Raw genomic sequence first — 17,657 nt, forward strand, 5'->3', positions numbered from 1 at the left:
GGCCCCACAGCTGCCCTGGCAGACCATTTGGAGCCAATCAGACTGCTAACCTCAACTATGTTTATCTTAAGCTGCTTCCTCTGTGTGTGATTCCACATCCATCTGGAATGTTGGCATATCACAGAAAATACCACTTTCACATTGGAGCAATGGGTGGAAGCTCGTCAGATGGAAATTCAACCTAGAAATAAAGTAGAATTTCCCCAACGGTAAGAACAATTAATCAGTGCAACAGCTTGTATCCTGAAGCTGTAGGTGCTCCATTGCTGGAGGTTTTCAAGAAAAATATTATTATTGTTGTTGTTTGTTGTTCTGTCGGGCTCTCTGGTAGAATCCTCCCAAAAATTCACAGGTACAAATTTCACACACACACATGTTTGAAAATTCAAAACAATGTTCTTTATAATGAAAATTCACTTAATGCTGTTCTGTTTAAGAAAAGTAACAAATCTTCTGTTCCCGGGTCACCCTGACCCGGACCGAAAACTCTTCATTTGCAGTGCTTATGTTTGGTCTTTTTGAAAGCTTTTTTCACTTGGAAAGTAGTCTGAACATTTCTGCACACAATGATATGAAAATTGAAATGAAAAAAGTAAATCTTATTGGTTTATTTTGCGGATATAATGCACGCCCCCCCCATTTTTGTGAAATTTTTTTCAATTTATGGATAGTTTTGCTTGCAAAATGCATTCTATTTTACTAAAGTTGGTATGGGATTGGTAGCTTGAACATTTCTGAACATAATGATATGAAAATTGAACTTGAAAAATTGATGCATATTGGTTTATTTTGTTGATGAAATGCATGCCCCCCCCGTTTTTTTAAAATAGTCTTCACTTTATGGATAGTTTTGCTAGCAAAATACATTCTATTTTACTAAAGTTTGTGTGGGATTGGTAGCTTGAACATTTCTGAACATAATGATATGAAAATTGAACTGGAAAAATTGATGCATATTGGTTTATTTTGCACATAAATGTATGCCTCCCCCCGTGTTCAATTATTTCAATTTATATAAAAATTATGCTGTTAATTTCAAACTTACATACTTTTTTTTAGTAAAATGGATTTGTTTCATAAAATTAGTCCTCTGGCTACAATGTGGTTGATTTTCAAAAGGATATTCCAAATATTTCTAGACAAATATGTATAAACAGTGACAATAATGGCACATAGCAAGGCCGGGGGTGGGGGGTGGCCTTTTTGTGGCAAAAATAAACCAATAAGAACCATTTTTTTCAGTTCATTTATATTTTTCTTATATTCAGAAATGTTCAATTTAGTATATCAAACCTTTTGGGGGGAAATTCCTTAGGGATTTGTAGCCTTAAAAAAATAGAAATTGACACGAAATTAAAAAAGGATGGGGGGGGAGGGGCTTTTTGATCAAAATAAAAATATAAGTCTCAATTTTTCCAGTTCAATTTTCATATCATTATGTTCATAAATGTTCAAACTAGTTTTCCAGTTGAAAAAGTTTTCAAAAAGATCAAATTCAAGTACCTAAAAAAATTATTTTTGGTCCGGTCATATACGAACAGAAACAGACTCGAAGTTATGATTTTTTTTTGCCTAGAAAACAATTAGCCACCACCCCAAAAATATTTTTTGATGATCAGCATTGTTAAATTGAGTAAATGAATGCCTAAGATTTTAAAGAATATTTCGGATTTGGAGGATAAAAAAATAAAAAGTGAAAATGGTTGCAAGCAGCCGAGGGGGGGGGGAGGCCTTATTTCTGATATTAAAAAACCAATAAGAATCATTTTTTTCAGTTCCTTTATATTTTTCTTATATTCAGAAATGTTCAAGCTACCAATCCCACACCAACTTTAGTAAAATAGAATGCATTTTGCAAGCAAAACTATCCATAAATTGAAAAAAAAATCACAAAAATGGGGGGGCGTGCATTATATCCGCAAAATAAACCAATAAGATTTACTTTTTTCATTTCAATTTTCATATCATTGTGTGCAGAAATGTTCAGACTACTTTCCAAGTGAAAAAAGTTTTCAAATTGACCAAACATAAGCACTTCAAATGAAGAGTTTTCGGTCCGGGTCGTATGTGACCCGAACAGAAGATTTGTAACTTTTTTTGCCCAGCAAAAACTAAGCCCCCCACCCCCCAAAAAAAATTCTCATAGAGAGAACCCCTGAAATGATGAAAAGTCATGAAATTTCAAGTTTCAGATATGCAGGGAAAATTTTTTACAGGGACTCAAACTTGGCTTCGGGTCGCATACGACCCGAACAGAACAGCAGGTTAAACCAAGCCCTCTTTTGGTATAGCCAAGAGCACTCGTCTCCAAACAAACTGGTAATTTGTACAAGTCCCTTATCAGTTCTGTGATACTTAGCTTGCAGCTGTGAGGCAATTCACAGTCCTTCTTCTTTCACAAAGTGAAATACACTTTGCTCTGGTTTAGTTTCAAAGCGGGGAAAAATCAGCACACAAAAAGTCAGTCAATAAAGCAGTCATGAAACACAACGATCAGATAATCCTCCACAATGGCCAAACCCACAGGCTGCTATTTATAGCAGCCTCACTAATTACCACAGCTCCACCCAACCACCGGTGGCCTCATTTTCTTTGATAATAATCTCTCAGTTGTTGTTGCCTATGCATCGCTCTCCGCATGCGTGGCTGTATCATTAACTTTTGTTCTGAATCCAAGGAGGAGCTAGATAATTGATCTCCTTCTGAGCTGTCTGCCCCACTCTCCTCCTCCCTATCACTCATGTCTTCTTGGTCAGAGGAGCCTTCAACAGATTCCACCGGTGGCAAAACAGGCCTGCAGCATGTGGATGTCTCCCCCACATCCACAGTCCTTGGGGCAGGAGCAGGGCCAGAGCTAACCAGAACAATTATTATTAATTAGATTTGTATGCCGCCCCTCTCCGAAGACTCCGAAGATTGGACAACATAATGAGAATGTGCCCACAAGAAATAATTGTGGGATATCTGTCCTGGGGCCATAAGGCTACTCAGAAGGACTCAATAATAGGTATGGTCAGGGAACAAAAAGTAGAGAAACACATTTTAATGTTGTATATATAAAGCCAGATGCCTTATCGCATTTTAGAACACATGTAGAGAATTATTTATAGGGCAGAGGCTGCAATTCAATTTTGCCAACTGGGGAAAGGACCAAGGGAAACCTGACATTATGTCCTGCCGGCGACAACACATTATGATGATCTCATCATTGATCTTAAGGTTGGAAATGGACATTTGATCTCGCATACACTTGTTTTTGTAACAGATCTTGCATACATCACTTTTGATCTTGCATACATCACTTGTTTCTGTAACAAAAATTATATAAACAAAATTAGTCCTTTCACTAAGGACTAATTATTACATCAGGGTGCTTCAAAGATTATGAATTAAAAGCTGCAAAATGCTTAGTTAGAATAACTTTGTCACTTTGAATATACACTAATCAACATACATTAAAATGAAATTTTCTTGAATATAGCATACATCCATACTTTAGAGTAATTGCATAAGGCAATTTACTTGAACCAATAACTAAGTTACACATTTGGTCAAGCACTATTGAAAGATCCTAAAGACCAAAAGAATGTTCTTTTTAATATACCAGGAGTGCCTACCAAGGGGTGCTTTCTATTAATTCATGTTTTCATGCCAGTAGGTGTTAGAACCAGCCACTAGTTTTGTGAGATGAGCTATGTACATTTAAAAATAAATAAATAAAATGTATTGTTTTAGGAAGATCTTAGGTAGGTGGTAATTTGGTCTTTAATATGTTGATAATCTACCAGGTAATAAATGACAGGGGATAGATAGCCTGTTGCTGCTATCAGTATAATACCTTTTGCTTAAATGCTGTGCATGGAAATTCCCTTTAGGAGGGTGGGTAAGGTCAAACATGTTTACCTGAATTTTATTTAAATAAATATTTATTTAAATAAATCTTTAAAAATTTAGTTGAACATTACTTGGTCTTTGGGTCATCCCACCCAAACTATACTTTAATTCAATTCAAGACATCACAAGTCTTTATCATGTATGTGAAAAGGTAGTAAATGTTTCAATAAAGCCAAATTTCTAGATGTAAATGACAGCAGGAAAGGAGATATAGAGAAGAGTGTGACCATTGTACACAGTGAATTCCAAGTAAAACCAATAGGCAACTCAGTTAAAGTGCTTCTGCCAGCTTGTCTGAGATCTTGGTTTCATTCTCCTAGGTAGCTTATAAAGAGGTCTTTATAGTTTCTCTTCTCACCCAGCTCCCTTTCACGATTTAAGTCAGTTTTATGTGTAATTGAAAAACAGTTGTTTTGCATTGACAGCTGTGCTATTCAGTAAAAGATAATGAGCCATAGATAATGTCCATCCTCTAGCCAGCAAATGAGAAATTATCTAGAATGGTGTTTCTCAACCTTAACCATCAAAAGTTCTGAAATACAATAAAAGTAGAATCTACATACAACTCCAAGTCTCAAAATGGCACTTTAATCATGGTTTGCATTATTTTCCAGAGAAATTTTCTGCATAATAAAAAAACAATCTAGATAATTCAAAAATAATTGTTATTGGTAGATTGGCATTACATTAACAAAAGCAGTAAAAGAGAATGGTACAAATGTCCATTTATCATCAGATTTTATTAGACTGTACTTTATTAATGCACCAATACTATAATGCACAAAGATCAAAGTGGACACCAAATGGTTTATTAGCTCAACTGAAGGAAAATGGTACTGTTAATAAATGAACAAGGTTATCATAACCCAGTAACTGGAAACAAAGAGGAAAAATTAAAATAGCACTATTATTTTATAGGAATCTAAAAAACCTCAGAAATAAATTGGAAAAGGTGCATTTCAGCACATGAGTATTAATGTACCATCTGCTTGCAAATCTTTAAAGCTGACACATCAATACCAAGTGCTCTTCTGAAGATGCCTCATGACCCAGAAATGGTGTGACTGCTTTAAAGAGATGCAAACAGTTAATGACACTCAAAGCACTTTTTGGAATTTTAATCCAAAGCATTGCAATAATTTAACAGCTTAAGTTATTTTATTGCAACAAAGGTAGGAATTCCTGAATCCCCATTAATTTTTTTAAACACTTAATATTGAATTTATGTGCACAAATGAGAAAGAGGAACGTGTAAGTTGTGACATGAAGATTTAAAGTTTTTTTAAAAAAAAGAAAGCTGATTGTAATAGAAAACAACATATTTCACTGAGGTTAACAGAATACGGTTAAGCAATCTGTTTAAGCTACGTTGATTTATATCACATTTTAAATGGGAAATTTAATTTATTATTAGCCAAATTCTTGTCAAATAGTCATTATTTTTTCATACTTGTCTAGGATGCAAAGGGGATGATTCAGAAAAAAAAATCATATATACATTTTATTCTTTCATATACAACACTTGTCATTATTTTTAAATATATTTCTGAAGCATTTGTTTTCAAAAAATCAATATTTATAATACTGGGAATAAGTAAGAAGCAACTATCTTTATTTCTGATACAAAGCAAGATAAACGGCACCTTCATTTCTCGCATAAAAGTCGATACTATTCCTTGCTTAAAATTCAAGATACGTGAGCATTTCCTATATTAGTTTAGAAGTTCAACAAATGTAACTCTTTCTTTTCCCATCACTTCCAAATAAGCTACAAAGGGTCATATGAGAGAATAATTACATGTTTATATTTATCCAGTATGTTAATATGAATGACATCATAAACATATTTTTAAACTGGATGCATCTGTAGAATAATGTACTCGAACCACTTTTTAAGAATTAAAAGTAATGTTTATAAAGAGATTTAATCATAAAGTAGTAGAATCATATAGCTGTCCTTTCATGAGTTTTTCGTCCAAAAAGCAGGACATGTTTCACCATATTCTTTCATTTGTTATTTTTTAAAAATAAGAGTCTAGTATTTTGGCCTGTATTTTTATAAACCCTGCAGATAGGCATAACATGTGTAAAACTAAGACACAAGGATAGGGATGTTTCACCTCAGCAGTTAAATGTGTAACCAGCAGAAGGCACTAAAGCTGATTCTGAAGTTCTTACTCTTAAAACAAGCTTGTTGGTTTTAGTCATTTAATCCAGTGTGAGGGATTCAAGGTTTGTGGACTGGATTGAACTGAATCCTACAAGTATAACATGGGGTAAGATGGCAACAAGTTTAACAAGGGGCACTTTGGAAAACAGAATTCTTCCCCATGATCATAAAGGCATGAAAATGGCATCTATTTATGTAAGTAACTCCCACAATGCAACCCTCCAGTACATTTAGACATGCAATGTTACACAATAAGGCAACACAAACAGGAAGAGATTGGTTTGGGACATCTTTGCCAGGTATTGTGAAGTGTTGTTTCATCCTTAGTGCACATATCTCACCTACCCTGGTACAATGGCAAAATACTGCTGCATCTTCGGAGGCAACCAGCAAAAGCCAAACAATTAACAAGTTTAATTTCATCTGCAGCAACTGACAAGTTATTGGCAGGACAAAGCTTCACCCTTCTTCATTCTGAAGCCACTCGGTATTTTATCCAACCTGCCACTAAAAGGAAAAACACAGAAATGAATATTAGCTATTTTTTAGGGGTAAGGACATTATTCAATTTCTCACCTGAGAGCATAACCTTGTTGTATTCCAAACACACACACACACCATCCCACCTTTCCAGGATGCTTTTAGATTATGAAAAATCTTTCTCAAATAAGTATTTTGAAGGGGGGAAAATAAGTAATAATGATATTTGTTTTCGAATGCATTTGGAACTTTATTGTATTCCAAACAGCAATTCTGGACCATGAGTATATATAAAGGAAGCAAATGCATTTTGCGATACAAAGAAAAGTTATTGTGCAAGAGAAGTAAAGATTTATGCAGCAATTCCAATTATCACATTTAAAATAAAGTCTGTATGAATCTATCACAGTTATATCCTGACATTAGTTTAGCTACCTTATTTTTTGGACTATAAGACACACCGGTATATTAGGCTGTTAAGGAGTGTGCAGAACCTTTGATTTATCAAGGACATGCACAGAGGAAAATGTGGGATTCCAGCAGGTATCCAGGAGATATGATTAATTATTCTGTCATACAAGACAGATACAATATCGTGTATAAAATAGTGTTTACTTTAGAAACAGCATAGTCAAGTTAAACCGTCCCGTCATTCACATTCAAATTAGTCAAGAAACTCTCAATACAACAATATTATTACAAGCTTGTCTTTGTCTTACATATCAGACATACATTACAGCTTACAAATACATCAAACTATCATCAAACACACAGTGCTTACTATGTCAGAGAGCAAAGAGAGAGAATCATGCTTTCTGGCTCCCTCTTATGGCAATTTGCAACACTACCTCTTAAAGTTAAAGCACTTCAATACATACAAGCATTCATTGTTAGCTTGTTTATATATTACAAACCCAACTATTTTGTACATAGTACTAACAAAGACACACCAAGATTTTCAAAGAGGTAAGTAAGGAAAAATAGTTTTTGTCCTCCCCGGCCCCTAGAAGTACTCTGCAAGTCTCCCAAATACTTTGTCTGCCCTATTTATTTATTTTTTTACAAAAACAGGGGCGCTTTTGCCTTCCCCAGTCCCCGGGAGCACTTGCGGGTATCCTAAACCCTCTGCACACCCTGTTTTTTTTGCAAAAACTGACCCATTTTTCACCCATTTTTGTGAGAAATGGGGCACACATAGGGTTTAGGAAGTCTGCAGAGTGCTCCTGAGGGCTGAGGAAAGGCAAAAATGTCCCCTTTTTTGGAAAAAAATGAGCCACTTTCACCATTTATTTTCAAAAATGGAATGCATAGAAAGTTTGGAAGGCCTGCAGAATGCTCCTGGGGGCTGGGGGGAGGCAAAAACACTCCCACTTTTGAAAAAAAATAAAAAAACCCTAGCCTTTTCTTGCCTGTTTCTTTCTCTGGAAGCTGAGCCATGGCAAATGGACTTCTTTTCTTTGTTGGTTTAAGACTTGGATAAGCAGCAAAATGTTTCAAACAAAAAGAAGAAGAAGAAGAAGAAGAAGAAGAAGAAGAAGAAGAAGAAGAAGAAGAAGAAGAAGAAGAGGGAGGGGGGAGGGGGAGGAGGGAGTTGCTATGACTCAACTTCCAGACATCTCTACCTTGAGACACTATCTCAAATCTATACACAAGAACAAAGCAATGATCTTGACAAGATAATTGATCAAGCCGCCATATGCTGAGATCTGTCTAAGGGATTTTTATTTTAAAGTTTCAATACAGAAAGAAACACTCAAAAGAGACGTAAGAGTGACTGATATCAAGCCAGGTACTTTGATACGCTTTATGAGATACTGAGGAAAAGAACACCAAAAGAAAGAATCTTCCATAGCCTATCCATTAGACTGGCATTATAAGAAACAATAGGCTGGAAGAGCCTGGCCTTTGATCTTATCCATCCAAATTTGATTCTTCATTTCTTACCCTTAGATTGCCTTTTTCTGGTTCGTGGCTTCCAGATTCAAGACGTTTCTCCATTTCTTCTTGTTTTCGTTTTTTTTGTTCCACAGAAGAGAGATTCTTAATACCACGAGACGCAGCCTTTAGAAAAGAAACAAGAAGGGGCATTACATTACATTACATCCCATTTTTCTACAATCACAGCAAAATAAATGTAGTTCTCTAATCTGTATTCCATGTAGAACTCCAATAAATCTGTATTAAATTGCTTTATTTAAGTCAGGGAGGGCTGCACATTTAATCTTGAGATTTTCAGCCCAACTCCTCACCACATACATTGGAATAATAAATTTGAGCTACTGGAATTTGAGCTACTGGAATAATAAATTTCTGCTACTTCTTCTTGTGTTTCTTCAAGAACATCAGTGATATTTGGATTGTTTTAGACATAAAAGCCTGTTAATCTGCAGGTCTTGCTCTATAAATTACTATGAAAAGCTCCTCTAAAACATTATTGAAAACATTATCTTGTTGCTTCTTACTACACACATCCACAATCTTACTACTTCTCATTAATAAGCACCGGGTACTTATTTTTTGAGAAGTTAGTTGTAGTGCTGAGTTTCAGTAGAACTTAAGACAAATCCGGTTACCAATAGTATAATAATGGCCAGTTTGCATTCTTAAGAGATGCTGGATCTTTCTATTTGTTCACATTCATTATATGAGGTTTTATTTTAATCTATTGCTGTTCCAAATATCCAATTACAGGTACCTCCATTTGTCTTTTTTCTGCTGCTTCCGCTAGTTGCTGCCTTCGCGTTTCCTGAAGAAAACATATACATATGATTACAGGGGTATTTCACATCATCTATGCAGAGGTAAAAGACGGGATTTCCTAAGGGTTTTCCAAATATATTAGAACCTTTCAAAACCCTAGAAACGAGCATTCATTTTTAAAATGCCAATTCTGCTCACATTATTTAATGTTGACAAAGAGAATTGCCAGAGAGAAATCCTTAGCCACCATAAGGAACCAGGTAATTCCACCGATGGGGGGGTTCTGTCATCCAAATAAAACCAAGCAGAAACATTTCACGGGTCATTAAACTACACAGATGAAAGACTAAATGTGCTTCGAGCTAAATAAGCGAAAAACCATTTTTGTTAGCTACTTTTATCTTGAGTTTGTTATTCCTGTTTTAGGCCAATCAAAATTCCAGCCAATAGTCAGAAGTCAAATAAATCAGCCTGTCTTATCCCCCAAACTGGGAGTATTTTACCCCTGGCTTACCCCCAGCCTCTTTTCACTGTCACAGATCTTCAGGAACTTCTTCGGCTATGAACAATTGCAGCTAGGCTTCCCATACCTTGGCCCATTCCGTCTGCAGTTAGCAAGGCTTTCCTGAAGTCCGATAACAGAGCTCTGGATTGATTCCAAGCTCTGTTATCGGCTAGAGGAGCCTTCAGGAAAACCTTGCGGGCTGCAGAAGAAATGGGCTGAGGTGTGTAGACCTGGTTGGAAGTATCTGAAGGTAAGTAGTAGGGCAGCTCCACAGCTTCAGTGAGGCCTGTATGCATGTGTAGGAGGAAGCGCAGGAGTTGTGAGCATATGTGGGGGAGAGGGCATTGCATTATGGGTGTGGGCACCCGTGGGCACGCTATCTCATGCGCATATACCCCTTTAGCACCCCAGCCCAAATAGGTTTGCCATCACCGAGATATAGGGTTAAATTTCAGTGATTTTCCTTGCTGCCTTTTGTGGATTGTACATTTAGAAGAATAGTAGGGGAGGAGATTATAAGTGTGTTCTGTTGAAGAAACTTTCACTTTATCATGGGAAAAATGTTTTTGGATCCCTTTGAGATATTCCCAGAATATCTCTGGATCCCAAATAGCTCTCATAAACTTTCTTAGAAAATTCAAATGATGAATGGCTGCAATTCCATATTGTGGAGTTGTACCTGCTTGTCACAACAAAGAAGAGGGTTAATACACAACATTTTGTAGCAAGGGCAGATAAGAGGATCAGAAATTGCTTTTTAGCAAATTAATGCTTATATCAGTGAATATATTTATTTGTTAGTAATTTCAACTTCTACAGCTGATCTCTTATATGCAACTCTGGGTGGCTTTCAACAATTAAAAACAATAACATAAAAAGAAATATAGAGGCAGTTACATCAGAGTGGGCAGGGTAGAAGCCAAACAATTATCAATGAGCAACTCAATAGCAAATTCCAGGTTCTTTTTATCATATGTGGTGGACTTGCATTGAAGCTAAATATATTGCACTATGATTAAAGAATGATTTGAGGAAATGTTGAACCAAAAATTAGAGTTTAAGCCAGAGAAATTCTTATTGGGTATATTGCCAGAAAATTCAAGAAAGAAGAAATTTACTTGATTGTACATGTGGTACATTTACTTGATTGTACCCAAATAGCATATGTTCAAAAATGGAAATCAAATGTGATTCCAATGGAAGAAGTTTTAAAGAAAATATTAGACTGTGCGGAAATGAATAGAGTGACAATGAAAATTAAGGACAAAGAAGTTTTTGAATACTATAAAATATAGGTGAAATTTTATGACTGGAGAGATAATAAATTTGCTTTAAAAAAGGAATGAGTAAGGATTAAAGAAAAAAAGTGGGGGTATTAGCAACAACACCATCAACCCAGAGGAGGAAATAGGCCAGGAGATTGCACCAGATAAAGGATATACACCTAAGATAAACTTAAATACAAGATTGAAAAAATAATAATATAAGAGTGGGTTTGGCAAAATTAGAAGAATATGGAAAGAAACTGCCAGTCTGTTTTAATGAATAGTTATTAGAACTTCATTCAGGGAAGGATTAAGAAGGAAAAATAGGAAATAGGAAGAGAAGGAGGAGACAGATGGTGGAAAGGGGAGAGAAGGAAGGGGGAGAGATATTGACAGAAAGTAGACAGGAGAGGAAGGACAAGTGAAAAGATAATGGAAATTCAGATTGGCGCATACTGACAGTAATAGTATTAGATGAAAGCCAAAGCAATGTATTTGTGCTGATATTTTATTATGCTTTGTTTATGGTGATGTAAATATTTGATGTATGGAGGAATTTTTTTAAAATAATTTTTTTTAAAAAGAATAGTGGCTCACACAGTCCCACAGCATGTTCTCCAACACACGTGACTCCCAATCCCTAAACTTTTGGATCTTATGCATTAAAGGAAAAAGAGTTACTTGACTCTCCTGAAATAAGGAAGCTATCCTGGCCCACCTCTGTGGAAAAAGCTGAGACTTTAGGAATCTGATGAAGTCAGACAGGGCCAGAATTTTGCAAACTTTGGGGTAAATGCTATTCCAGAAGGCAAAGGCAGCAAAAAAAATATTGTGACCTGAAGCATACTAACTCAACTGTAATTTTTCAGATGGGCAGAGGTAACCTGAGGCAGAAAAATCTTGCAAATATACAGGCTCTAGGCTACGAAGGGCTTTAAATTGGTTGGGCCCAATGGCAGTTCTCTTCTGGATAAGCTGAACAGCCCTTCATACCATTTTGTGAGGTAGCCCCACAGCATGTTCTCCAACACACGTGACTCCCAACCCCTAAACTTTTGGATCTTGTGCATTAAAGGAAAATGAGTTACAGTACTTGTCTCTTCTGAAATAAGGAAGCTATTGTGTGAGGACCTTTCAGTAAGTTGGAAGCAGACCACACCTTTGCATTAACTCTTCTTGAACTCACATAATTTGCTGCAACAGCGGTGAAATGCTCCAGGTTCACTCGTGCCTGTCGGTTGTCGGAGAGCCGGTTGCGAAGGGAGCATGAGGCTCTGCCCAACCGCCACCATTTGGGTTATTTTACCCTCTGCAGATGCACAGAATGCTTTGCACATGCGCAGAGGGTAAAAGAACCCAAATGGTGGCGTCCAGGCAGGTAAGCGGAGCCTGGCACTCCCTTCACAACCAGTTCTCCAACGACCGACAGGCATGAGCGAACCGGGAGCATTTTACTGGCTTGTCCTTTTCAAACCTCCAATGCTATACACACCAACTTTGGAGTAAAATTCAATCATAGAAAACAAAGGACTTGCTTTTGCTTGTAGCTAAGATTTTAACTCCCTATCAGTCAGCTGCGCACACCAGAGAATTCTCATGCCACCTCAAACATTTCATGAAGAGTGTCATTCCTACCCAGATCATTTCCTTTATAAGGAGAACTGAAGCTATGTGTGCAACCAAGCAATTATTTGACATTCCCGGGAATGAATCAAATGTTTTGAAAACAAACAGGCCTTTTCTACCAGGGATTATGCACCCTACGTTTTATTCTCTCTTTGCTGTTTTTGAAAGATGGCACTGTCATTGTTACTTTTTTGGTGTGGTTATGTAGCATAGATCACTGCACTGCAATTTTGGACCTTTGGGTACACACTGCTCTGGTTGGTCCAGTGCACAAAGGCAAGATAAGTAAATAATAAAACAGACAGGCCCTCACCTGTGAAAAGAACAATTGATCCTGAATTAAACAGTTTAAATTTGGACTACAAAGCACATAGTGGTTTATTTATTTATTTATTTTTTATTGATTGATTTTGTCCATTACACAATGAGGGTTATATTGGGTATACATATTATAGTAAATATATAATGAAGGTTATAGAAGATATACTCATAGAAAAATATATCTAAGAAAGAATAGAAGAAATAGGAATAAAGTATATCAATGAAAGAATAGAATAAACATAGGAAAGAAAGTTTGTAAATATTACAAGGCAGAACCTGGGAGTAAGTAAACTAAACAGGGCTTGATTTTGGAGAAATCCTGGAAAAAAACAGGGCTTTGCTCCTACTTTTTTAAAAAATCGTAATCTAACTACTAATAATCAATAATAATTAATAATGATTAATAATATTAATATTATTAACAATAACAACAACAACAACAACAATACTTTATTAGACTCGCATGCCGCCCCTCTCCGAAGACTCGGGGCGGCTCAATAAACTAAGAGGGGGAGAAAAAGGTCGGCGAAGATTTAAGGGTGTTTTAGACATGTTGCATGAAGGAGAGTTTTAAAAAAAACAATCTGGAATTTTTCGGAAGGCAGACGCCGAACGACACCTGAGAAGGGAGAAGGAGAAATCCCCCCCACCCCAGCCACCACGGAACGAGTTTCGGTAGCCCCATCTCGGCCCAACTTACTGGGTCCGGCGTCTCCACCACTTGGTCGGCGGTTCCCCCTAGGCAGGGCAGGCACAGACCCATCCCGACTCGCCTGCAGCACTTTCCACGGGCAGACCCAAGCGGCGAGTGCGAGCCCCGCCCCGCCGTCCTTTGACCAGCGGCTCCTCCCAAGCTACCCGCCGCCGGCCTGCCTTCCTGTGCGAGCCGCGGACGGCGCCACCTGCCGCCCTGGAGCCGGAGGCGGGGAAGCCCTGGCGCGATCGTGGAAGAAAGCAGAGTTCCCGTCTGCGTGGGTTTCGGCGAGTGGGAGAGAAGGATGGAGAAAGTTTTAAGAACTTCTGCCGCCGCAGCGTTGGAGCAGTCAAGGCCTACTGTTGCCTGGGCGTCTCCGTTGGTTATTTCTGAGGCTACGGCAAATGCATCTCTTTAGCGAAGGCGGCAGGGCCGCGCTGCGAGCGTTCTCCGGGCGCTGAGTGCAAGGAAGATTGCAACCGTTATTTTTTATTTTATTGATTTTGTCAAGCCTATATATGATTACAGACAAAGTACAAGCAAAGGACCGTGCATAAGCGCACCACTGTCCTACTGTCCCATTGTCCTCTTTTTTTTGCATTATTTAGCCATGGGATTAACTCCCCCCTCTCTTCTGACTATAGCACTTGAGAATAGTATGACTGTGTCCTATCGATTGTTTTTAATGTTAAGGGGTTTTAATTCTACTTTTATTATTTGGATTTGTATTATTGTTTACTGTATTTATTGTTGTTGTGAGCCGCCCCGAGTTTTTTGGAGAGGGGCGGCATACAAATCTAATAAATTAAATTAAATTAAAATTTATTCATTGGATTTATATGCTGCCCCTCTCCAAGGACTCGGGCCGCCTTACAACATATTAAAAAACAATAGAAAATATTCTAAATCTCTATTTTTAAATTAAAATTAACCAATCTAAAATCCCAATTTATTTTAAAAAAAACAACCAGTCACTCATTCTAACGAACATGCTGTTCCATTCATCAGCAGGGCCTCATGTCTAATGTCCCCCCACAAGTGAGTCTTCAAACTCTGGCTGAAGGGTGGGATGGAATGAATATCTGGGGGGAGCTGGTTCTAGAGGGTCTGGGGCAGTGGTGGGCTATGAGCCATAACGCTAAATTGTGCTCACCACTGTGGCTCGCAAGTTCTTGCAGGACCAGGGCAATTTTGCTGCTGAGCCTGTGGAGGTAGCAAAATTGCAAACGGAGCCGCAGGTAAAACCTTGCCGAAACATGGGTGCAATTTTGCTACCTCCACAGGTGCAGCAGCAAAATCGCACTGGTCCCACAAGAACTTACGAGCCGTGGCGGTCTGGCTTGTAGCCCATCGCTGGTCTGGGGGGCCTCCACAGAGAATGCTTTTTCCCTAGGCCCTGCCAAGGGACATTGTCTAGTTGATGGGACTTGGAGAAGGCCGACTGTGGGACCTATTTATTTATTAGATTTCTATGCCACCCTTCTCAAAGCGACTCAGGACAGCTTACAACATTGTAAATGCAAATAATGTATGTGAGAAATCTAATTATTTTTAAAGGAATAATCAAAATTAATAAAAATCTTAAACTCCTTATACAGTCATCCACATTCATCCAGTTCAATCATTCATATCGGCTGGGGACTATCTGGTGACTCCCGGTCCCCATGCCTGCTGGCATAGGTAGGTCTTCGGAGCTTTACAAAAGACCAGGAGAGAGGGGGCAGTATTTATCTCCGGAGGGAGTTAATTCCAGAGGGACGGGCCACCACAGAGAAGGCTCTTCCCCTAGCCCCTGTCAGATGAGGTCGGCAGACAGGACCTGGAGATGGCCAACTCTGTGGTACCTACCTGGCCACTGGGGCTCATGTGGCAGAAGGTGGTCCTGTAACATTTTTACTTATGTTTGTACAAATTACTACTATTCTATACATTGACAAATAAATAAAAATAAATAAAAAGTATAATCATGATTGTGAATACATAAGACATAGAAGCATGGTTATTAGTATGTGAGATGGTTACAAAGGGACATTAGGACAGGGACAGTAGACACGTTTGTGCACTTATGCATGCCCCTTACAATTGTAGAATTGAATTGAATGTGATTGGACACATAAGGAGGTTGTCTTGATTCACATGCTCTCAGTGTACATAAAAGAAAAGTTTGTCAAGAATCATAAGGTACAATACTTAAATGATACTCTGGGTATATAAAAGCAATCCAATCATATTAGGAACCAGTCAATGTGAATTGTAAGGGTACAAGCAACAGTTACAGTCATACAGTCATTTGTGGGAGGAGATGGATGATGGGAACAGTCTAAGATTAACATTTTTGGAGCTTTGAGGAAGAAACTAGAGTCAGGTAGTGCATTCTAGGCATTGACCACTTAGTTGGTGAAGTTGTATTTTTCCCAATCGAGTTTGGACCGGTTTACTTTAAGTTTGTATCTATTGTGTGCTGGTGTATTGTTGCGGCTGAAGCTGAAGTACCCTAGTACGTTACCCAGAAATAAACTTAACTTAATAGGACTTTTTTTCCCTTCCGATTGGGTTGAGTCCTTAAGTTGGTGTTGGTTTCCTCTGGGCCCTGTGCTGCCCTCATTGACTGATTGATTTAACATAGGACCACTTATTATTATTATTTGTGGAGTCCCGGATAGCATTTCCCTTGAAGGACTGTCACTAGCCCCTCTTCCGAAGGGAAGGTGGCAAATTCTGGATATTTGTGGAACCAACTCTTCCTAAGAATATCTATCTATCTATCTAGCTAGCTAGCTATCTAGCTAGCTAGCTAGCTATCTATTAGATTTGTAGGCGGCCCCTCTCCGTAGACTCGGGGCACTGCACTGGGTCAGTTCATTTTGTAATGTGGAATCTCAGAAATGTTCTCTGTAGTTAATCCAACCGGGTGGAATAGCCTCCCACCTAAAATTTGAGAGTGGGGAGAGGAGTCCTACCCTTTCAGCCTTCCAGAAGTTAGAAAAAAACTTGATTCTTCTCTCACCATTGGACTAAAATGGAGTTGAGTCAGGAAATCAATTGTTGGTTAATTGGTGCTTGCTAGGAAGAGTATAGTCTGGGTATAGTTTCTTTTTTATTGGTTGCTGTGAATTCCTTGATGGCTCTATGAGATTACCATATAATTCTATTAATAAACAAATGAAGGGTGGGAAGCAGTGCTACAAAGAGACATAGATTGAAAGTTTGGTCCTTGCTCAGAACAGGCAAGCTTTTAAAAGTAGGAAGGCTTTCTAATTAAAATTATTCTATTTGCAAATATTTTAATGGAGATTTCCTTTCATTTATTTTATTAAATCTGTAGGTGGCTTTTCTGTGTAAAGAAACACCCAAGACAGCTTATAATTACAATTTTTAAAAAATGTCCTAAAACTATTACAATTTAAGTCAGAAAATAGTTTAAAATTTGACACAAGAAATGTGATTTTTGCAAAAAAAAAAACCACCAAAAAACTACCAGGGGAGTAAGGGAGCACAGGAATCATAAACCAGCATAGAACATTCCTTGCCACTTATTTATTTATTAGGGTTGGAAGGGACCTTGTGGCCCATCTAGTCCAACCCCCAGCCCAAGCAGGAGACCCTACACCACTTCGATCAAATGGCAGTCCAATTTGCCCTTGAAAGTCCCAAGTATTGGAGCTCTCATAACTTCCGCAGGCAAGCTGTTCTACTGGTTGATCGCTTTCACCGTCAGAAAGTTCCTCCTTATTTCCAGGTTAAATCTCTCTTTTGTTAGCTTCCATCCATTATTTCTTGTCTGGCCTTCTGGTTTTTTGGAAAACAGCCCAACCCCCTCCTCTCTGTAGCACCCCCTCAGGTATTGGAATGCCTCTATCATGTCTTATTGAAAGACAGTATGTGGAAGCTTTTAGACTATTCTTATCATTTAAGCAAATTACATCTTGTCCGTAAAATGGTCCACAAATATTTTTTGCTAATTTGAAATTAACATTGTATAAATGGACAAGAGCTTAATAA

The 17,657-nt window shown here is 37.9% G+C and overlaps 1 protein-coding gene across 1 annotated transcript; it reads right to left on the bottom strand.

Annotated features, from left to right (window-relative positions):
* Window positions 1-4,460: 4,460 nt before the first annotated feature.
* On the bottom strand, window positions 4,461-14,068 carry SVIP (small VCP interacting protein). Its single transcript, XM_070761923.1, has 4 exons — window positions 13,662-14,068; window positions 9,240-9,290; window positions 8,489-8,605; window positions 4,461-6,571 (listed from the first exon to the last, which is right to left on the bottom strand). Exons 1-4 carry the CDS (start codon window positions 13,722-13,724, stop codon window positions 6,557-6,559), a joined length of 246 nt encoding a protein of 81 aa, XP_070618024.1. The 5' UTR covers window positions 13,725-14,068; the 3' UTR covers window positions 4,461-6,556.
* Between the last annotated feature and the right edge of the window lie 3,589 nt (window positions 14,069-17,657).

Source organism: Erythrolamprus reginae, chromosome 1, assembly GCF_031021105.1.
Source record: "Erythrolamprus reginae isolate rEryReg1 chromosome 1, rEryReg1.hap1, whole genome shotgun sequence".
Lineage (NCBI taxonomy): Eukaryota > Metazoa > Chordata > Lepidosauria > Squamata > Dipsadidae > Erythrolamprus > Erythrolamprus reginae.

What these genes read in the sequence shown, in the direction of transcription:
- SVIP (XM_070761923.1), bottom strand. Translation starts at nt 13,724, where the DNA reads ATGGGTCTGTGCCTGCCCTGCCTAGGGGGAACCGCCGACCAAGTGGTG. An exon ending in TGGTGGAGACGCCGGACCCA is followed by an intron (nt 9,291 to 13,661) that starts GTAAGTTGGGCC and finishes TGTTTTCTTCAG; the next exon opens with GAAACGCGAAGGCAGCAACT. An exon ending in CAGAAAAAAGACAAATGGAG is followed by an intron (nt 8,606 to 9,239) that starts GTACCTGTAATT and finishes TCTTTTCTAAAG; the next exon opens with GCTGCGTCTCGTGGTATTAA.